General features: G+C 38.0%; 1 protein-coding gene across 1 annotated transcript in view; it reads right to left on the bottom strand.

Annotated features, from left to right (window-relative positions):
• Window positions 1-24,366, bottom strand: part of CDH2 (cadherin 2) — a 267,906-nt gene that overhangs the window by 12,852 nt on the left and 230,688 nt on the right. Inside the window, exons 9-15 of the mRNA XM_018554665.1 lie at window positions 18,683-18,868; window positions 17,335-17,588; window positions 15,642-15,784; window positions 12,210-12,443; window positions 7,348-7,581; window positions 2,493-2,632; window positions 170-334 (exon numbers count right to left, since the gene is read on the bottom strand). Coding sequence (XP_018410167.1) covers window positions 170-334; window positions 2,493-2,632; window positions 7,348-7,581; window positions 12,210-12,443; window positions 15,642-15,784; window positions 17,335-17,588; window positions 18,683-18,868 — 1,356 coding nt within the window. The remainder of the gene's footprint in view (window positions 1-169; window positions 335-2,492; window positions 2,633-7,347; window positions 7,582-12,209; window positions 12,444-15,641; window positions 15,785-17,334; window positions 17,589-18,682; window positions 18,869-24,366) is intronic.

Raw genomic sequence — 24,366 nt, 5'->3', positions numbered from 1 at the left:
GTATACCTGCTAGCAGCTTTTTTTTTTTTTTTAAGTCACATTAAATATATATTTATAAAGAATTTTGTAGTACATTCACACAGGCTTTTAATTGTTTTAGACTTGGACTTGTAATCTTTCACCTAATTCATTAAATGTAAATATAGAAGGAACCAAAACTGGCACTCACCTCATTGATGAAGTCTCCAATATCACCAGGATGTGGAGCAGCAGACCGAACTGGGTATTGAGGCTCTGCATGAATAGGTCTTTCATCCATCCGCCGTATTCCCACAGGTTTTATTGTGTCCGGTTCCAATGTGTCAGGCTGCTGCAGCTGGCTTAAATCATAATCCTTCAAAATAAAAATACATTCAATTAATATGACAAGTGAGGAATAATTTGACAAATACCAATATGCATTGTATGCTTAAATTACTGGAAACATAAATACTTTTCTATTGAAGCAATTATAAACAATTATTTTGGGCTTTTATGGAAAATGTACAAAATGTCAAAGCAAGCTTTCAGCTGATGTTCTACAATTGCGTTATGAACAAGTCACAAATTTTGAATAATGGAAATATTGAAATGCAGTGTCATAGTGAAGTGAAGGTGTCATTTTAGGCGATAAAACACCATCGAAGTTTCTGATGCAATCAACACCTCAAGAGAAAGAAAGTTAACTCATTTAGTATGTGTGAAATAGTAAGCCATGTTCTTGGAATTCTTATAAGCTCTAACATTTATTTTTTCACCGAAAGTAGGCATCTACACTGAACTAGAGAATGCATAAGCTATCATCATCTTTACTTTAAACTCACCTGAACCTTCAAAAAGAGCGTTTGTATTGCAAAGTAAAATTGTTTAGCTAGTTGTGCAATTATGATTGTAACAGTTTCAAAGACAACATGTATACATTAATTTAACACATATTGGCTAGTAGCATCCAAAGTAATGTAAAGTTGGCTATACATTGAACAAATTGTAGCCCTTTCTTGACAAACCAGCTGAGATTCGCTCACTGGGTGACCCCGTCTACTGCCCGATATCCTTCATTGAAAAGTGTAAGTTGGGTGGAAAACTGTTGGCCTAACAGCGCCTGCATCCAATGAGATGCAGGCACTGTTCAGGTATTTTGACAGCCAAGGTGGACAAATGTTAAAATACAATAGCCACAGCATGGATGGATAAATCTGTCATATTTTTTTCAGTTCAGCGCAAAACCTGAAAGAAGAAATCTAACAGTATACAGTGTACCTAGCGTAACAGGGTTCCAAGCCAAATTTTGGCCAAACCAACTATAGAAGGAAAAAAAACTACTTATGGTGATGTAAGAGAATGCCCTCCTACAAATTCACATTATGATGCTGTCACCTGTCCTCACAGGTAAGTTCTAAGAAAAAGCCTACTTCTACTACAGGACATGACATGGGACCTTTAGAAATAAAATAACAACGGTCAGCTTTCAGCTCACTGTTTTTGAAAAGGTTGAAGGCAGTACTTGGTATCTTCTTTCAAAGGCATATACTTCCACTAAAGAGAAACCTTGGAAAAAGTGTAGCATGGTTTTTAACTCATTGCCACCAATATATGGCTTATGTAATGGGCAGCATGGGCCTTTAAACATGCTCCTGGTTGCTATAAAAGTAAAATAGTTTGTGATTGGAGGAGGAGACATGACATCACATATCTGTCTTGCCCCCTCCTCTCCTCCAATTAAAGAATGCCTTGTATTCTTAAAAAAACTACAAGCCATTTTGTGAATGAACAAGTAGTGAAAAGGGGTTGGGATGCAGGATACAGGGCCTGGAAACCAAGAGTTATGTGCAGTGTAGTGTGTAAATTGTTATTTTTTCCTGGAGTATGGCATAAAGTGCAGCTGAAGCCCAAACTTTTTTTTTTAGTTATGGATGGAACGGAGAGGGATTAGAACACCTGTCTGGGTCAACGTTATGGAGGTTCACCCACCCTTTTTGCCCTGGTGACCATTTATACTAAAAGTGTGAGTAAAAGAAAACCACAAAATTTGGGTGGCCATCAGAACAGAAATAGATGGGAAATCTTGCAATGAGGACACTAGCTCTGGTGACCCTGCTGACCATCATAAGGCTCTTTGGAGGGATTTCCCCTCACTGTTGCAGAAATTAGACACAAACGTTAGTGAATTCTCTCCAATTCTAGCTAATCTCCACGGTTTCAGGGATGTCTCCAAAGTTCCATGTAATGCATAAACATGCACATCCAGCATATACGAGCATTATTGGTTTTGAATTTGTAAAAACAATCATTTAGCAGCCATATCATCATCACGCATACACCAGCTCTCTAATGCAGACCGCTAGCTTAAGACACCACATTTTGTTTTGGTTTGATTGGGCCATTTCTAATAAATGCAGCAATGCATACATTTCTGAGAAAACTATAACCAGTACATATAGGTTAGTTAGAACTTAGTTAGTTAGAATTAAACTTTGTTTAAGCATTATAAAGTCAGATGGCATTATCTTTACCTGATCTTCTTCTCCTCCACCTTCTTCATCATACTTCAATATGTTATCTCTGACATCATCCTCTGGGTCAATAAGGAGTTGTTTGACTTGCCTCTCCTTGTCCCGGCGTTTCATCCATACCACAAACATTAATACTAAGGCTAAAGAATGAAAAGAAAATGTTTCTAATGAGTGAAATATAAAAATGCTTGTAGATAGAATAATACAATTGCTGATTGCAGTGTGTGACTAAGGCACCAGCAGATTCATTAGATATGGAGGAAGACTATTAGTAATGTGATATTTGGCTTGCACTCATAATGGAATTTTTACCCAATTGTTTCCAAACCTTGCGCTAAACATATCTGATTTCTCTTGCAGACAAATTAAGTCAGGCAATTAGTTTAAATAAAGTCTTTAAATATTAATACACGTTAACTTCAACAAGTAAATCAATTTGCTTTCAACATTGGTTGTACCAACTGTAAAACAAATCCATGGAACACAAAAAACAAGGGAGCAGACTGTATATCATCTGTGCTGCAGATGTTTTACACAACATATGCCCTAAAAATGTAATATGCTTTATCGGAATCACAGTTGTCTTGTTCAATCCAATCATATTTCTCACCTCTGGCAAATAAGTAGGTACCAAACTGAAAGTATAACAAAAAGCTACCATTTCTTTAGAAATGCTAGTGCACCTATCTCTGGCCAGATGTACATGATACACTGTTTTTTAAAAGTCCTCACAGTATATAGCTATATGGCAGAATTTCAACAGCACCTTACTTAGCATTTATTTTGGTGCTTAACAATACATTAGTTATAGACTAAATTAGCCTTAGCACTGAAGGGGTACCAGCACTGTCACCGTTGAGGGATGGTGTTAGTTTGTTACTGTTTTCTGAACATTTGCCATTATTGTATAAAAGACTTTCATATATAAATGAGCTATTTAAGATTTTATGCTTTTGCATATTAATATAAAAAAGCACTGATGGACAGAAATGGAATTAAATGTTCCTTGCATTGTTTATCACCCTTACTGAGTGCTAAAGTTTATTTCCTTTTCCGGATAAACCAGGCACCAAGGAATGCTGTCATAATCTGCCAAATTGAGCTTTTTATCATTATCAAAATTTTACAATTTTGTAAAATGGTAGACAGAATGATGTTCTTGCTCTGGATTGAGCAGGAAATGCATCTGATTTACACAGATCCTCCACTCAAATCCATTATCTGAAGATTAGTAAATAACACTCTTGTATTTGACTGGAACAATGTTGCAATACAATAACAATATATATTGTGATAACTACAATATATATATCTTATTTTGATTCATTATGAATTGTAGTGTTTATGCTTTAAATACTATCATGTATTTTGTACATGAGACTTTACTTTCTTCCGAGTTCCCCTACTTTGGCGGAAGTCTCTAGCTATAATAACTCTGTATTCAAACAGCAGGCAAAGGGAGATTTAACAAAATGATTTATTCTCAGAACAAAATATTAAAGAAAGCTCACTTGGTTTGTTGAGTCACAAACTTAAAACAATGCTTTTCCCATAACACCTGACATTTGCTGAGAAGATTCCAAATCTGATGCTACTTGCACAGTAAACGCTGGAGTACTAAGGTAAAATGTAGCATTGTAGAATTATGTATGTGTCTTGTGGAAGGTTGCTTAGACTTTGAGCATTGCTGTTTCTGTCCGATTGGGAGTTGTAGCAGCAACAGTGCTCTTTTCTTTTTTGAAGAGTTAGGTAAACCTCATTATATTTAAAAAAAAATGCAATACACCGACCAGCACCCGGAAGACCATCCATAAGCCAGAACCCTTCACTGTGCATCCAGTAGAGGCTGCCCCATTCCAGTGAGGGAGTCCAGAAGGCTATATAGAAAAACAAAAAACTTGGCAAACTCTGTTCTCCTCACAGAGTTCCACTGCTAAAGCATTAGCAGTGGAACTCTGTGAGGAGAACATAGGGGTCTATTCACGAAGCAGCCGAAGGATCTAGCAGTAGCTTCGGCTGATCCTTTGGCTAGCTTCGGCCCCAGGACCCCTTCGGTTCAGTAGAACCATAGGGCTGCTGTACGGGCTATTCACAATAGCCCGTACAGCTCCCGAACTTAGCCGAGCGGCTCAGTCGAGCCGAAGGCATATGCCTCGGCTCGGCTGAGCCGCGCTGAAAGCCAAGCTTGCTGAATGGTAGTATGGTATAAAGTATGGTAGACACCATACTTTATTCTTACAAATATGATGGATTCAGTGTATTTTGACATTGCCATGACTAAGTCATGCTCTAGTTCTATGTGCCCCTATACTGTTACAATGGAATTGTTATTAAATTAACGCTGGCCTTCAGGCAAACAATTACATACACAGATAAACTACGTGTAAGGGTTGTTTTTATATGTGTAAGAGTTGTTTTATATGCCCGCTGGTTAGACAGAAAAAGAGCAGCAGTAAAATTATGAGGTCATCTCACTGCTCTCTCTTCCAACCAGCATGCTCCTTGTCAACATATTTGCATGCAGCACACCTTAATGGCTCCCAATTCTGCCCCTCCCTCTCACACTCTAAATGCTGCTGTACAGGAGATTGCAAGAGGCTATTGTCAAGTCAAAATAAAGCTGCATTTAAAGGAGAACTATGGGGTTCTATCTTTTCTTGATTAATGCATTCCTTAGGCTAAATAAGTAAATTATGTATATTACTCTAATTAGCCAAAATGCACAGTAAGGCTGTAAACCCTTATTTAAGGTGGTGGGCGGGGCTAAGCGCCGCAATGAGGAGACACCCCGACGTGTCTGACGGGATCCTCCCCACTGATCTTCCTCACTGTGACTGACAGTGATTCCTGAGAGCTGCTGCGCGTCCACGAATATATGGACATGCGCAGCAGCTCTCTCCTTACCTGCACGTCCCCGTGTGCCAGCCTGGCTCCTTCCCCCCTGTCTCTCACTCCCTGCCCTGTGTGACACTGACATAATAAAAAGATTGTGGATCGCTGATGACAGAGGGGAAGGAGCCATCTCTCTTCAGCATTTACTACAAATGGGAACGTCCATATATGAAATAATATCACTGGAGATCCCTGCAGATCGGATGCTTGCCAGTCTGCAGGGATCCCCAGTGACACCATTTACCATATATGGACTTTCCCATTTGTAGTAAAAGAAAGCCCAGAACTTGAAGATTTAGCATGTTTTTTTTTAATCTATATGGCTTGTTAAAGGAAAATGTTATCTAAAATGCTAAGGCCTTATGACCCCAGTAATTTCTCAGTTGCACTGTTATGCATGTGAGCAGAGTTTACAGCCTCCAGTACCTATGCTAGATAGGGTCTGCAAGCTGATGCAGGGGGCTTCTTGGGGCTAGCCATCATTCTCTATGAGCCAACCTGAGGCAGAGCCTGCACTCCTGGCTGCAGATCCTACCCAACACTCATTACAGAATTAGCGGTCCTAGAGGCTGTACACTCTTTATGCAGGCCTTGTAGTACAACTAAGGATTTGCTGGGGTCAGAAGTTAATTATTTACTGTTTAAAAGGAAGCCAGAAGGATCCTAGCATTGCACTGTGATCCTTTTGACCCCACAGATAGTCTTTTTTTCTACATTCTATTTAGTGACTACTTTGCAAAGTTTATATAGGTTTAATATGTTATCAGATTATAACTTATTATTCTGTAACTACCATGTTTTTATCTTACACGACAGACTGGACTCCACAGTATTTGACTGTATATTTATTATTAGATTTCTATTTATAGGTATGATTTGTTACCTAGAGCCCAGACATTGCTTTAAAGGTTCCTGCTATTGCAGCTACAAATTGTTCAAAATTGCACCAGGTTTCAGTGGGTGCATGAAGGTCCCTGCAAGATGAAACTTCTGCCCGGGGTCTAGTGCTGAGCCCCAGAGCTGAATACATCAGCTGTTGGATTTTCACACTGTGGTTACAGGGAACTCCCATCATATGTAACAACATATGGGTTTCCCATGTGCTCCTGTAGCCTTGCATGAACAGATAATAGCTTCTCCAGCTTTCCCTTTCCAACCTCTGCAGCAACAGATATCTGCAATAGCTGTTGATAACAACAATAGCTGTAAGTAGTCTGTGATGCAGAGGTACAGAGGGACTGAGCCCTAAGAAGAAAAGTGTAAAGAAAATGACATCAACTAATTAAAATGCAATAAACACAAAATACCCCCTCTCCATTAACCCCCTGGTGCCAGAGAAAGCCTAGAAGAGATACCCTTGATTATGTTTGTGATCACAAATCTACACAAATAATACCATCACACCAATTCCTTTCTACTCAGACCTAACTCATTATTATGTTAATGCTCCACCCACATATTATGCAGATTATTTTCATTAATTTCATGTTTAAAAATGAAAACTCTCCTGAAGTGAAAGATACGGTTAGGGCTTTACCACTCTACTATGTTATGTATAAATTCTACTTTTTGTGATGAATATCTGGGGCTGCACTATTTACATAACTGGTATGCTGAGAATAACACCAAAGTCTGCTTTTATCTAATTGTTTCTCTTTCTTTCCACTTAAATGCTGTAAACTAAAATACAAATATCCAACCCTGTCTTTTTCTAAAAATAAAATAATAATGTATTACATATTTGCGCAGAGTAGAGATTTCAAATGTATTTGCTGTAAAACCTTTACAAAGAAATTGAATTGTGCTCCATTTGAGCTTTCACAAGGTCTGTCTTCTTTACTCCATTTAGTAAATAGTTTGCTTATTTTATGTATGTTTACAATGTTGCCAGATTGTAGCTAATTTATTTCAAATAGTGAACATCATAGATCTTTTGCTGCTATCCTGCTTTTGCTGTACTTACTGAGCAGAATGATGATACATAGTAGAATTGCGATGATGGCTCCTGTTCCAAGGCCAGTTCCAATAATGGGGGCAACTCCACTACAGTACCCATTCATGTCACAAGAACAAACTTTCACACGCAAGTACGAAGTGTTTGTCATGGAAGGGTTTCCTGAATCGGTGATCTGTATTGGGATGTTATAGATTCCATCATCAAGAGATCCAATTTTCAGGCTGAGCTGGGCATGGTCACCTAAACAAAAAAACAAAACATTACAACATTATTGATTTCAACTGCTATCACATTATCATGAATTATAAATAAAAAAAAAAACTTTCTCCCACATCTAGGCACAGCTAGCGTGTTTCCCCAAAAATAAGACACGGTCTTATTTTTTTTTTGGCTCAAAAAAACACACTAGGTCTTATTTTCGGGGTAGGTCTTATTTTTGTTTAATGTACAGCAACCCACACTTATTCATGTACAACAGTCTACATGTAATAATGTACAAAAATATACCGTACATTTATTCAAATACAGTAATGTCATCTTCTTTTGGAACATCATCATAACTCTCCAAATCCTGAATTCTGGCCTGATGCCGTACCTTTCCAAGAGCAATTTGCTAACCAAGCGCTGGCCAGAATGAGCGAAGCGCACTTTCACTATTGATTCCTCACAGGCTGAGTGCATTTGGTATTACTCCGCCTGTGACAGGAGCCAGCGCTATGGAAAAAGTATCGGCTTATGCAGCTCTGCTCCCTCCGCTGCCGCCTCTCTTCCTCTAGCACCACCACCAGCCTTGGGAATGGTCACAACTAGGTCTTATTTTCAGGGTAGGTCTTATATTTTAGCATTTCCCAAAAATAGTACTAGCTCTTATTTTCGGGGTAGGTCTTATTTTCGGGGAAACGCGGTAGGATAGTTTATCAACAATTAGATCTACTGAGATGCTAGTATGAGTTTACCTAAAACATAACCTGAGACAAGGTAATGCATCTGCTGTCATTTAAACCTGCCAAAAAGGCTAGTGTGACTACATAGCATTTTTGGGCCTTAAACTTTCTGGTCATGACAGTATGAACAGTATTTAACAAAACATAACATTATTAAGGTTGGTCATAGACAAGCACATGTCTTCCCAGGAATATCAGGTAGGGAAGTATCTGTGCATCCTGGAACGCTTTGCAAGAGCACCAGAACCCTCCACAATTCTCTTTAATGGTATATGCATTCTACTTTAATCCTTTTTTTCTGCATCTTAAGATAGGTAATCATTTTGTCCACTTGACTTATCTCTAGGACATCAACTACTACAAGGGATGCTTGAAAATGAGAGCATCAGTTAAACATTTCTGATACTACAATTAGAAGCCTTACTTATCAGTAGTCCAGAAGGCTACCATCACCTACTCAGTCTGTAGTTAGATAGATAGATAGATAGATAGATAGATAGATAGATAGATAGATAACTAGATAGATAGATACTGTTTTACCTGCAAAGTATTTGCAACACTGATCAAGCATTCTTGCAAGTCACAAAACTTTTAGCTCACTGCAAAGCTAAGAAGTTCATGTTAGCATTTTCTAGCTGAAATTTAGAAGCTGCTGGCTCAACTCTCTGTTCATTGGACAGTTCATTGTCCTATGGGCAGGCTGGTATCAAGAGAACCTATAAACGATGGCTGATCTTTCTGGCAGCTGCAGGTGAAAAGGTGACACCAGAAGCTGCACTGATGAACCAGTAAATTGATGTGCTGGGTTGTGCTGTGTGGCAGAGGTGCATGACTCACAAGAATGGCAAACCTTTTAGCAGTCTAAACAGCATAATGTATTTCAAATATAAATAATATGAAAATTTAAAAAAAGTTAAAAAAACTAAAATATTAAAAAATAAATAAATAAATCAAAAAAATGTTGCATGCCGACCTGACTGCACACGACAAACTCCTGCTGCATGATGTTAAGACAGATGCCGGGCAAAAATAGAAACAATTGGGCGGGGCTAGCAGTGGCATCACTGCTAGCTCCGCCCAACTGTTTCCTATTGGCCAGCACCTGCCAGAGTCTTCCATCAGTCTAGCAGGCAATTAATAACAACTGGGTGGAGCAGGCTGTGACGCCACAGCTGGCTCCGCCCAGTTATTATTGTTTAATGACAGATCAGCATCCCCAGGTCATTTGGGGATGCCGATCTGTCATTACAACTGGACGGAGCCAGTCGTGAGATCACGGCTGGCTCCGCCCAGCTATAATTTGCTTGGAGATCAGTTGGCTTCGGCTGACCTTTCTCCACGCTTCATCAGTAAGCATACCTATTTTTAAACTTTTTTTACCCAAATTGATATTTTAGAGCTACCAATTTTTCACAGAAACAGTTGACCTGATTTTTTGAAGCGTACAGTGTCGACTTTAGGACATCCCAATTTTGCAAATAAACTGCCTTTCTGGGCAATGCACAGGTTCACTTTAAATTCCAACAGCTTACCTTTTCTTATACAACTTTCCCTTTTATGAACTCAGAAAACAAATGCAAAGCAACAGTCCTCCCACTTCTGCAAATAGTATGAACAATAGCACAACTCTTACATTAGGAAACTATACCACATAAAAGGTATTTTGTAACTCTTACAAAGTTCCTTTGTAACAAAACAATTTGTATACCAGCTATAATATTCCCCTGTAAAACGTAGAGTACATTTCTATATAAACCTCTGCAAAATATATTATAGATAAACAAAACCAACTAAAAAAAGCACTGCACATAACATCCCTTGCCGTAATGCTAACAATAGCAGGTTATTTTTCACAGCTTTGCTTACATTGTTTACAAAAAAAGATAACAATAACGGGTAACAAAACAATCAGCAATATTATAGTTTGCAGCATTAAACAGCTGTGGTAAAAAGTGCAATTGAAACAGCAGGATTCATTTGTCTAAATTAATAAAACCAGTAGACAAAGCCTGAGCACAAAACACTTTCCTGATTAGTTGCATTTAACTACGATTTGTCGTAGGATAAATTGTACAATTGTTTTTTTTTATATTTAAACTACCGCAAGAGATTGCTACCTTGAATAATCTGTTTAAACAACCTTCACTTATTAAAGTTAGCAGGAATTTGCAATTTTTCTCCACTTTATAGTACTAAAGTAATCTCAGAAACCATATTGAACCTACGGTACATTATTGTGTATCTCAAACATTGCATATTTAAGCTAATGGATACAAAGTGACAATAAAATACCAACAGCAGAAAAGTCAGAAATAAAATGATTCACTTGTATAGAGTTTATAACTTGTAGAAGCAAAAGCAGTGAAAGTTACCTAAAATAACCCCACGTGCCTTCCAACGTGCCCATGTTGGTGGGCTGCCTTAACACAACACATAACAACAGAAGAAAAAACATCCCTGCAGCTTGCTCTAATACAACGCACCACAATGCATGCGCATTGTGGGGTTCTGCAGCGCAGCTCTCTTGAAGGTTAATGTTGTATGTTGGGGTGCCATTCTAACCAAATGGTACCACAACGCAGATGATATCATGTGTTACCATGCATTGCCATCTTGGAAGTCCTGGAAGAGGGGATACTGAAATCCTGCAAGTTCCCTATGTGCATTTCTGCAAATTATATCTTGGGTATAGCCTACTGTTTTATGTGCATCTCCAGGAAAATGTATTTTTAGTTTTAGAATACTAAAAGGATGGAACCAACCATGTTTTTTCGCTGCCTATGGCCCCAATGGAGAGATTCACCCTTTATTATACACCCTATTCTATACACTTTACATATTTCTAGCAGTTTTGGTGTGAAGCAGCTAGACCAACCCAGAGACAAGAAATGTCTAGTAAAAACAACATCAATCACCTCTTCAGAGTTTTTAAAATTCTGATTGGGATGGACCAAAAAAAAAGGCAAGAAGCCTGATGTAGCCAAAAATGAAGACATCCCGAAGCATTAAAGCTGACCTCCAGGCAATCAATTAAATACACAGTTAAAGTATATATGTGGGAACTGTTTTACCTGTAAACATATTTGTATTTCTGTTCATCCAGTCTTATGACCTAAGCATTCTTTTAAGACAGCTTTAGCACACCTTGGTCAAAAATAGCCTGCTGACAGGACAGTGAAGGAGCAGCAGCACAATCATCATCTCATCATTCTGCTCTTTCCTTCTGTCTATATATTCCCTGACATGTGCACTGCAGCAGAGCCAGACTTCAAACTCGATTTTACAGGGGCTTCCGAGTGGTTGAAAGGAAGACAAATTTAGGATTTTTTTTTAATGAATACATACCTGCAATTATCTGTGCTTTTTTATATCTTCTGGGAGATTAGCTTTAATTGCATTCAATAAGATCACTTAGCTCAAATAGCTATCCATTCCTAATTTGAGCATCTCAAATCTGCATTTCTGGCAAACTATAATTTCTTTTATACTCTGCACTAACCAGACAAATGTTAGAACAGAATATTTTTCTGGTATTTAAGACAGTCCACCCATCTTTTTATCAAGCAATTATAGAAGCAAAACACGCAAAGTAGCAGGTATTGCAGTTAATAATAACATGTAACAATTTTCTAACATGTCAAAATAAACCATGTCAAATGGCCCCAAGGCGAAAAAACAGACACCTGCTGTATTTCTAACAGATTATTAAAAAACAATGTTACAACATACTAAAAGCACTAAATGTAAGCAAGCTTCCATAAAATTGTGCTTAATTACACTCACAAATGCATGTGGTAGCTTATTAAAGTCTCAGTGATCTTAGAAGTCCTTTACTTGAAGGGGAGGATGGGGAAGGAATTAATATTGTTGACCATAAGCTTCATAAGATGAAATAATGATTAAGGCAAGTTAAATCATGCTTACCACTGAGCCGCGTTATCGTCCAGTTTTTCTTAATGTCCATTGGGCTATATGGGAGCTCAAAGATGAAAGGTCCTGCGTTGGGGTTGATGTCAGCATCTACTGCTGTAATATTAATGGCATTTGGATCTGGCCGTTCACAAATTTCCACTTCTTTAGGGAACACATGAGGGGCATTGTCGTTTATGTCCAGCAAATATATTTGAAGCGTGCCCGTGCCACTCATGGGGGGAACACCTATTTAAAATACAATTACACAATTAAAAATACCAAGGCATGTCACCCTTTAACTATTGAATTCAACAAAAGCAAAATAAAACATACACTGAGCTCAGGGGCCTTGATCTTGAACAGGTTGGCTGTACATGCATCTGACAGATCAAGACATTTGATTCACAAGCCAAACTTAAAGATCTGACAACTGTGGTGATGGTCATCTACAGTAGCTACACATATGGGTGGATGATTAAGCCTGCTTTTAGAAAATATATCTTTTAACCACTCTACTGGAAGGAGGTCCAATGTACAACAATGTTCCTAAAACAGCAAATAAAGTTGAGGCAGCCACACCATGTCACCCCTTGACTACTTGTACATGTACTGAACTAAATCATCTTTGTTGTTCAGGATAGACCTTGGAGTGTTTAGAATTTCCTGTCAAGCATCTCCTTTTACAGCTCATGCGAATCCAGCCTGCATTTCTATCCTGGTTCTTGTCAATAGGTTCTTGTCATGTGTGATGGTAAGTTCTGGCCATATTCATGCTGATTATCAGCAGATATAAAAAAACAGACTGTTCATTTTGCAAACAAATTTGCGCTTTTAGATTTTTCCCTTAGATTAGTGAAAGAGTTGAAGCTCTGCTGACTTTCATCATCCAATCATGTGCAATTGTCACCACATTAACTAAGCCAAGGGAATTCCCCATTGTAAAGTGAATAGACTATTTGCTTTTAGTAAATCAACCCCTCTGACTTCATTCTGCTCCACCCAACTTGAAATATATTATACAACATAGAAGTAGTCAAAGCAGATATAGATATGGTACCAACACAAAATATATAAGTAAGACTGTTACCTTACTTGTGTAAATTTGCATTATTTGTTTATATATGTGCAAAAATATCAACTGGATTAGAATGAAGGGCAAAAACTGAAAGTAACGGAAATGAAAGGGATGCCACAACTGTACTCCAAGCCCCCTCTGCTACAGAACTGTTTCCACTTCAACCAATAGATATCAACAGACTGGAAATATCAGTTCAATGAACAGCAAAGATGCTTCATATCTGAGCAGAATGATGCAACGTCAGCCATACCAGTGCTTTAGGTTTGTTGGCCCTTCAAAACATAAAACATTAGTAGAGGGTATTTAGTGTCTGTAGTGCGCAGTGTTGCTCTTTTTGGTAATGTGGAGAATATTCTACCAGGACTTAAAGTGATATTAAAGTCAAAAGGTTTTTAATCTATTTCAAATGCTAATTAAATCACTTACAATAGATGCTGCTCCTTATGTTTAAAAAAGTTTCCAGCCAAATTTGCTGGTCCCCTGAGCACTAGCCCTGATATTGCATTTTACGGTGGCTCGCTTCTCTTGCAAGGTCTTATGAAGCCACCCTTGTGTGTGCTAGTAAGCTGTGTGTGTCTTTACAAACACATGGGCAATGCAAGCTAAGTTACTCCCCTGCTGCCTGCTTCCTCGCTCCTCCCTTCTCCAAGCTAGTAGCTGGACAACTGCTGGAGATTTTACTCTTGCTTGTGATCTTGAACTCAACAGAACGTTTGGGGAAGTTGTGCTGAGAAAGTTGGTGCTGGCTGTTTGGAAACTTGATAACTGCAAGTGCTTGGGAGATACTTTGCTGGGCAATGTATATTTGTTTGATCTGGATTCATTACTGTAAAAAGTTTGAGAGTGTATTACTACTTTAATAACAATCCAAACAGGATTTGAATCACACTAACAGTGATGTTAAGAATAAGGTCTACTACTAAAGACATGACATCAAAAGACTGAGCTAGGATTCTGAAACAAGCTTGCACTGCACATTCCGCAATTCATTTAGCACCTAACCTTACTTAGTCTCTCCCAAAAACAGAAACATATCAGTTCAATATTTCAACAGATCATGCAAAATGTTTCAGAAACCAAACATCACCAAGCTATATGCTCTAGGGTTTGTTACGTTGGGCAGGAGGTGTCTTCTGATGTTGACACTAAGGGGGTGATTTACTAACCTAAACACACACACACACTAGATGCGTGTGATTTTTACACAGCAAAACGTATTTATCAACCAAAAAGTCTCTAAAAGCATATTTCCAATAATGCCATATATGGAAAAATCATGCACATGATGCATATATAATGCTGCTTCACAGTTTAGACAAAAATGGTTAGCATTTACATTCCTGCATTCATCAACGTAAGCAACACAATGTAGAGCTAATTTACACAACATCACCTTGCAATTCATGCAGGGCTTTGCACAACACACCTGCTGGGTGTGTACACACTACAAAGGTGTCTAGATTCCACCAATAGATCATGCTGGGAGGGAGCACACTACAGAGGTGTATACATGTTCGTGGCGTGTTTATAAGGTTAGTAAATCAACCCCTAACAGAAGACTGTCATCATTTTAGAAAGCATCAGTCTGTAATTAGGGACTAAATAATGCATAGGCCTAAATGTAATGTTTAGAAATATTACAATCTCCTGGCTCCTCATAACATTTTTTTTGATGGCTAATGCAGTTATGGTAGTAAAAACAGCAAAGTGATTACATATTATCCTTATGGGAAATATACTGTACATATGGAATACAACAGATGAAACATATTACAAAACGAATGTGTTGTCTACAGTACCTAATCAGATTTAATTACTCGAATATAGGAAAATGAAAGCAAGTATCTAAATGGCTGGTAAAAAGCAACAGCTCCACTTTTCATGAGGTCTCATATGTCAAATATATGGATTCACCTTTAGACTTATTTTACACTTAATATGCTTGTATGCACTCTACATTTGCTATAACATAAGAACGATAGCAATGCTTTATTATGAAACACATATATCAATATATTTATACGTTTTATTAATTTATACAATTTTCTGCAGCACTTTATGGAGTATCTAAACTACAGGCAAATAATCAAATATCTAATTAGAGGGATAACAATATCTCTATGGAAAATGTTTATGATATAACTGAATGTTTACATGTCATACTTTTATTTTCAAAAAGGCTGCAGGTAACTAAATTGAATTAACATGCAATTAATTAATACTTACTGCAAACACAAAATCAGATTTATTATGTTACAAAAATATGAGATGTAGGCCACAATCTCAGTTGCAAACATATCTGACCTAATTACATTCTAAAAAGATGTACACAAAATTAAGATAGAAGCATTTCTGTGAACACTTACCACTATCAGTTGCAAGAAAAGTTGCATTGTACATGTTGTTTTTTACATACATGGATTCCCTGTCCAAAACAGCGATTGTGGTTATCTGTCCGTTTATTGGGTCGATTTTTAGCCAGTTTCCAGGGTCTGAAAGTTTTGCATATCTAAGAATAAAAATATTGGCTGTGATTAGATGACAACTTTCTAAGGTAAAAGATGCATATAACAGTTGATAACATATACCAGCTGATAACATATAAAACTAAACACAAAGACGCAAACTTCTTGTATCTGGCAAAACCTAGAGTCGTTAAAGTCAGCCTGTAACATTGTTTGACGCAATACAGTAAGAGCTATATCTGGCAGCTGACATTAAATATTGCCACCAGTGCTACTACAAAATTCACTGTTCTGAAGTACAGTATTGTTGCAAAATATTGTGGGATTGCTATGTAGATCAAACAAATTGTTTTATTATGGCCATTATCTGATTTTTGTGCACTTCTACTGAAATCCCAGATATTAGACAACAGGTATCAAATGTTTATGGATAGATCTAAAAGCTGTGCATGACTGGATGCTAAGCTTCAGCACAAACTTTACACATAAAGGCATGTTAAATTTCAGTACCAATATTCACATTTGTTTTTCAACTGAACTAAAGCAAACATTTCTAGAAGGTAGAGTATTTTGGCAGACGAGACTAAAAAACTCCTTTTTGCTCCTAGTAATAGTTTTTGTTGTGTACATTGCAGCACATGTGCAGTGTATTGTACACTCTTGTTCCCTTTCCACATCTGTACAATGCCCGAAAGTTACATCATTAGTGGCCACCCAATCGTCGAAGAGAGATGTTGGGACAAAAGAAGAATTTGAGAAGATGGCAGCGACGGTGACTAAGCAACAAGGGCAAGGGTTTATCTGTCATAGCTGGAAGAGGCCTCCCTAGGACGTAAATTTCCCATGATGTACAAGTATGCCATGCATACGTGAACATTGCGGCAAGTTCTCTTGGGGCCTGTGGCTAACATAAGTTCCACTATTTCTATAGTGGTGTTCTGCCTAAAGACTCAAGCCAGCTCTCAGCAGAATCATAATATGTGACATAATAAACGAGCAGGTACCCAGATAGCAGACACCCAAACCCAAAAGTCAGAATGCCCTCCAAACTAGAACGTCGATTTAGACACCTATAGAAAAGGGAAAGGAACACGATTTCTTATAATTCAGGCATTAGTGAAAAATACAGTATATATCTATGCTGTGAGACTGCTTCAGTTGCCAGTAAAAGTAAGGTCCCGGTAACACAATTAAAAAGTGGCAAATAAAATATTTTTCTGGGTAATAAAAGCAACAAAGAAACAGCTTGTGCTGTTTGCACCTACGCAGAATGTTTACTTTTCAACGTTTTTAACATTGTACATATTCACTTAAGAGCTCACCATCCAGAAATACTGGAGAAAAACAGAGCTAGGTGCAATTAAGTAGGACAATATAATTATCTGTGCATTGATGTGTGTGAATCACTCTTCATCAATGACTTTAATTTGAGTAAAGACAAAACAAACAAACTAAAACAAAATTACAAAAATATCAATAATAAGTCAATGCATATTGGCTTGAGAAAATGTGTGGATCCAACAGTCACCTTCTGAAGTGGAAGCTAAATTATCTAATAACAGAAGTTTGAAGTGAAAAGAAACTTGGAGCTTACCTAATTGTCTGCTGCAGGTAGCGGTCTGGATCTTGAGCATTAAAAGTTACGAGAACATTTCCTGGAAGCAGACCTTCTTCCTGACGAACAAGTTTAGGGTTTGCGGTAAAGTAGGGACTCTCATTGACATCAATGATGGTAATGGAGACAGTGGCTGTTGACTGAGGAGGGTGATGGATGCCCTTGATTAAAGGCACTTGGTTTTCTGCAGCTACCGTCAAAACAAACATCCTGTTGGTCTCAAAGTCAATTGGCTAATGCAAATAAAAGAAAAGAAATGTAGGTTATCTGTACACTGTTCAGATTAAAATCAATTTAAACCCTGCCTTTTACAATCAGCCTTATTCCTCAGAAAAATGTTTTATGTTTTGAACTGAATAATGCATTATAAATGCCCTTTTTGGCTTTTTTGCTTGTGGACAGCTTCTGTATCTGCAGGCCTAGGACTGTGGTGGAGCGAAAGCGCAGTGAATTGTCTGTGACATCTCTGTGCACTGTAGGACTTCCCATCCCATGTCCCTTTATGGTATTTCCCTCTGGAGGCAGAGAGGGCAACTCATTGACTTGTACTTACTATGGGGAGACTACATGCAGCTGTGCCTCTGCACTGTGTTCTATAGTCTCATAAAAGAAGCACAAACAGCGGGGTAATAGCTTATTTGCTGCATTGCTAGCCTGTGGCTCGGCATTGTCTCTCTAAAACAGGGAGGCCAATGATCAGGACTGTGGCTAATATGGTCTCTAGTACTCTTGAAAACACTGCCATTCTAAAAAAAAAACGGTCTAGTCATAATAATGGGTGGGAAAAGGTGCACAGATTGACTACAGGTCAATCCAAACACAGCCCAGGCATAAGAGTTTAAAATCTCCAATTCTTAAAAAAATATACTGTATTTAATAATGTAAGGCAAATTTGTGTTTACTTCAAGCATTGAATCATGTGCCAGGAATTAGAAAAACGACAACTTTTTCTGCAACCTATTGGATCTTTGAAGTGAGTGAGTGAGAAAATTAATTTCCATGTACTTAGCTGCAATTCATGCTTTAGTAAACGAGACCCATAGTGTATTAGCAGCCTTTGGGTCTGGAGTAATTATAGAGATAGAGGTAAGCCTTCTTTTCACATAACAGGAGTTAACAATTAAGTGTTAAAATGTATCACTTCATTAACATGGGCACTTTTTGTAGTTTGATTACTTTCCATTCAGTTAACCTAAATATCAACAGAGGTTCTACCTATGTAAACCCTATCTGTGTAAGTGGCAGGTAAGTATTAACATGCAATCTCATATTTATTTTTATTTATTTTATTCAAATCCATTATCTTTTTTTAAATATTCCAACTTACTTTGACAACAGTCACCAAGCCATCATTACTGTTGGGATCTGTCCTAATGGTAAAACGTCCTGTGGCATCCCCACTGACAATTTTGTACACTGTGTTCCAAGCACTTGTGTGTGGCTGGTCCTTGTCCGTTACGGTTAGGTTTGCTACTACAACGTCGATCCGGTTTTCAGGCACTTCTCCATAAAACTGAAAATAAGAAGAAAATAAGTAATATAGAGCACAGAAAATGCTAAACAGCTTCTATAATATTTACATATTCATGTAATCAGAAAATAAACTAAGAAAATGGCTGGTGATTATCACTGGAAGAAGTATTAACTGACTGTCATTGCATGGCATTGTCATGGACTCTTATCTTCTCGGAACAGTGCATTGTCTCAGAACTAATGCCTTACTTATCTCATTCGGCAGGGCATTGACTTGCAGGTAACGCTCGGTTGTGAGAAGATTATTATGTGTAACAGACAGACTTAGCATCACAAATGTTTAAATAAGTCATGAAATGAGCTGCCATTCCGAAGCATTTAATGCTTTTCACAGAACACAAATATGTAAGGCAGCATGAGATGAAAGGGACAGCAGTGCATTGCAATGCATTGAAAACAAAATGAAGGCCATTACAGCTCATTCCTTTATAAACTAATGTAATTACATGCAAGGAAACTCTCCAAGCTACAAAGAATTGAGGTCTAGCATTATTTACATTCATACCAGAAGTATGAAAGAAGAAAACAAGACTAATCACAGTTTTCAAACAATAACGTTAAAAGTTTACAACAATGAAGGATGATATTCTTTTGACATTGCATAGAGTGGAATGGCCAACCTTAACTATTCCTGTTTGTGCTGGCTTAGATTTCAGCTGTGCTATTCAGCATTGACATATCAGCTGGCAGAACAACATGGAAGGCTGCCCATACCTGCTGTACTCAATAATACAGAAATGGCAAATGAGACGGGAAGGATATTGTTTATGTGCTGTTTAGCAGTGACAGACAGATACGGACAGCTCACTAGCAACCAATGTTGCACTCACCGCTCCAACTCACTGGGGGAAATAATTTTTAAAGCTTACACAAAACAAAACAGATGGGCTATCTGACAAGACATGTATAACCATAACTTAAAGATTTAGGTATTTGGTGCCAAAATATGCAGTTTTGAGTCTAGAGGCCACATACAAGATGTACGATATCTTAGCGAGTAACATTCAGACTGAGCTGTGGCTTGTATCTTGTATCACATATAGTACATTGATCAATTAAACTGTACCTATACTAAAAGGAAACCATTTCCTGAGAGAAATATAGCAGCTGACATAGCCGATCTCTACTCCTGAAAATGCTAGATGCTTAAAGTGTATAGAAATGCAAATTATGGGTAAAAAAATAAAAGCACCGTATGCACCATCTACATATAGTTATCCCAAAAATGAAGGAAATATTTATTTTGGGGAGCTTTTAATGGCCATCACATTACTACTAGGGTCCCCCTCTTAAGAAGAGACACAAACTAAAAATGTTAGGACAGATGTGCTTCCATGCCTAGCATGGTCAATCACAAAGAGGAAGCAGTTCTTTGCCAAGGGGTATAGTAGGAGTACCAGGTGTGTTATTACTTTAGAAGATCTCTAAGAAAAATGTGCAATCACTGACTTGTTGCATTGGTGCAATGCACAGGCTCCTGCAGACTCCTGCTCCCAGTCCCTGTCTATACCGAGGTATGGGTTTTCAGCTACAGGAGCGGGAGGATGTGTCCATAGACTACATGTGCAATGATTTCTACAAGTGAAGTGATGTCTACAAGTGCAGTGATGGGGCTACAGATGTCACCATGTTTCATTTTACAACTTGAATATGGATGTAACATCAAACATGGTCAGAATGTAAAGTTATTCTTTAATAAACCAAAAAAGGCCTTCAATAAAACAGCATTCTTAAGTGCCATTTACTTTAAATGACCACATTTTGAAACAAATGTTAATGAAAATTAGTTTGCCACAGACACAAAGCGCCGTGTCTAATGGGCAGCGTATATGCAGATGCTAAGGCAGTATTGTTGAACAATTATTGATGATGCTGCATGACACAGCAGTTGGAATGCTACTGTAAGTCTTCCTTACTCTGCCCGCAATTGTTTGCAGAAATCAAAATGAAATTATCCGTAACACGTAAATTCACGATATATTACAATATGCAGAAACAGCATATTTAACAAAACATATCCTGTGCCTTTTACAATTACAAAACAGTCCTGGAGCTCCAGTCAAGTGACTGTGCCTAGGCAAGGTCTCTAAAGATTTGCCTGAAAGAATAATGCCATCAGTCTGCTGCAGGCAGGAGGAAGCATTTTCTTAGTCTGCTCTCCTAGTCTCTCTCTGTTCATTGTAGTGTTCTGGCCTCTGGCAGTACACAGTCTGAGTGGCAGCAAGGGGACTGATGTGTGTGTCTGAGATGATTTTTTTTTTTTTAGTGGCAAGACGTAGAAGAGAAACTAAGCTGGATGAGTATGATGGATTTGTACACTGGCTGGCCACAGGGAGGCAGTACTTAGGGACTGAGTTGTATGATACATTATGTATACACACATAAAGGACATGAAGGCTACTATTTAGGCACTTAAAGTGACACTAAACTCAGAAGGTAAATCTTAAAAAAGCCTTCAAGTATCTTAACCATTAACAAAAATGTATCTTATTTGTGTATCACTCGGCTGTAGATCCTCAAATCATCTCTGAATTGGTGCTGACACCGTCCTTCTTTCTGGAGGGGGGCTACTTTTGTTCCCCATTGTCCCTGTGTGTGTTATAAAGTAGCCACCACTCCAAGCTCACTCCTGTGTTGGACCACAATTTCACATTTAGTTTACTAATTTGTATTGAGATTGTAGTATATCACGGGAGCAAGCTTGGAGCAGTGACTACTTTACAACACACACAGGGAGCATAAGCAGCCACCCTCCAAATGGAAGGAGAGTGTCAGCACCAGTTCAGAGATGATTTGATGCTATACAGCTGAGTGATACACAAATAAAATACATTTCTGTTAATAGTTCAGGTACTTGAATGTATTTTTAAGATTTAACTCCTGAGTTTAGTGTCACTTTAAATGTACATGGCTGTATCATCTCTGGCCAGTATCTTAAACCAAGATGCAGGTGATGCCTGAACAAGGATGCTGCTGGCCCTCTGGACTAAGAGGAGGATAAAAGCATTGTCAGGGGGAGGTAGGTACTGTGATCTCTTTGAGAAAAAACAGCAAATGTAAGAATTACACGAGGCTGATTTACTAAAGGATTTGAGAAAGTTAAAATTGATTGTTTGAAAATTCACTTCAATTTTCCAACCATGTGAAAAGAAAATCCTTGTTTACTTATTTCACCTGCACATGATTGGATAATTGAAGTGCGTATTCACACAACTGATCGTATGAGCATTTACTAATCCTTTAGTAAATTAGTCCCATGATATAGCATGGATGAACCTAACATGAAACTCTACCCAGTGCAACGTCTGTTTTAAAGCAATAGCATATTGGTGTGTGTTTAAAAAATGAGTGTTCTGCCAAGTCTTCCAACATATCCAGGAAATATATTTTAGTAAATATGACAGGCTCAGTCTGCCAGTATGAATAATTACTTAAAGTTTAACATATGTATGCAAATTGTCATTTGTATCCAAAAACAGAGATGTAACTTTATGATTGTATTAAAGCTCCAGGCTGGAAAATGTTTAGTTAAATATACTCCTAAATTGGAACACTGGTTATAGATCTACCTTGTGTTCACTAAATCCTTTTCCAAACCCAGTTATTACTGTGTAAAAGTAGCAATTACATTATTAGTGTGCTGCATATAGCCTGTTCAGAGAGCAGAGCAGTGGGAGGGACCCAGCAGGCCCCACCCGCTACAGACTGCCTGCAGAAAAGTATAGGCGGGGGCCAAGACATGACCAGTCACCCTGCACAGGAAGAGAGAGTAGCAGTGACTGGTCTTTATTACAGGAAGCTCTTGCCAAGAGGGAACGTTTCACAGTGGATCGCGGCACAGTTGCGGAAGAAAACACAGGAAGCACATCAAGTAAGACTACACATGCCTCTTGTATTTAGACAATATTTGTTTATCCCGGAGTTCAGCTAACAAGAATAAATATGGTTCCTTCTTTTTTTAGAGTTTAAATGGAATCCCACATAGAGCAATACACCCGCATGAAAAAAATCAAATGAAAGAGCTCACTGGGTGATTTATTAATGTGAAGTTAATGTGAAGAAGCTAACGTTTACTAGAAACATATTTTCATGTGCATTGCTAGATTCCACTTCTTTAAATGCTTCCAAACACAACTGGATGAAACTACGTACAAAAACGGAAAAAAAAATACTTTGCTTTCCTGCCGCTTGTACCGACAATCTTCACTGACTTAAAGAGCTAAACTTGTTGAAAAGACCTCAGGGTCTGACCGTATTTGCTCTGTCAGATGCTGGGTTTCCCGCTGTGCTCTGTGGTTCCTTTAGCCGGCTCTGATTCACTATTGCCCTGCAGCAAGAGGCCAGAAAATGGAACCACAGGGCACAGAGGAGGACCAAACATCTAACATCCCCGGAAGTGTCAGATGCTGAAGACCCTTCAGCAAGCTCAGCTTTTCAAAAGAGTGAAAACACTGGCATGGGAGGCGGGAGAGGTAAGTATAAATTCTGTTCTTTATTTTTACATGAGCACCCTTAGCCCATCCAGTTTTCTATTGCTTTTTGTCACACTTATATCTGACCTGCCAATTAAGATTGCACTTAATTCAATCGTTCATAATTTACACAAACCTTCTTTACTTTTTACCCTTAGTTTATTCTAGCATGTTGGGCTGATTCATGAAAACTCTTTCTTTTTTATGAAATAATAGGTAAAAACGTATTGCTTGCCATTGGCAAGAACTCTCATTTTGTATTTATTCTTTGTTCCAGTTTTCATAACGTCTTGTTATGAAAACTGGTACAAATGATACATCATTATGTATCATTTATGCAGAGATGAGTAAACCACTGGTGCTTATAAAATCTGAATGATTATAAAAGCGGTCATTATAATCGCAAGTCTTAGAAGTAACTCCCCCACCCTAACTCATGGCCATCTGTACATATCTGTCACCACCCTGAAACCATCCCTTAAAATAGCCTTCATTAATCAATACATATTTTATTACAAAGCAAGACAAAAACACGAATCCCTTTTCATTTCTGTCATTCAGCAGACACAATTTTGCTAGTTATAATACAAATCCTTGAGACAGACAAATACAAAGTCTTGAGAATGAGCAATTTCCTTTAATAGTGCTGTACTTTGTCACAAAGAAAATATTCTGTTTATCCTTAAAGTACTGCTTTGAAAAAGGAAAAGGGATGAAACTTTCAAGCTGAAAGGAGGAGATGCTGGTATGTGTCAAAAACCAGACAGATCTACAGGTTTAAAATTCTAAACACATGCAAGTGAGGTAAATAGAGAAGAAGCTGATTATTGTGTATAGAAGTGGTGCAGAGCAAGAAAGAGCTTCCAAGGGGAAAGAAGAAATACGTTTGTCATGTAATGAATAAATCATTACAAATGTTCAAATCTGAAACAAAGGCATAATAAGGCTTGAATGAAAATAAGTGCAGGCTGAAATGTCTATGGCTATTTAATTATATATATATATA

This window comes from Nanorana parkeri, unplaced genomic scaffold, assembly GCF_000935625.1.
Source record: "Nanorana parkeri isolate BGI_ZX_2015 unplaced genomic scaffold, ASM93562v1 scaffold168, whole genome shotgun sequence".
Taxonomy (NCBI): Eukaryota; Metazoa; Chordata; class Amphibia; order Anura; family Dicroglossidae; genus Nanorana; species Nanorana parkeri.
The sequence above is the reverse complement of the archived record's forward strand: the minus strand, read 5'-3'. Positions and strand labels throughout refer to the sequence as shown.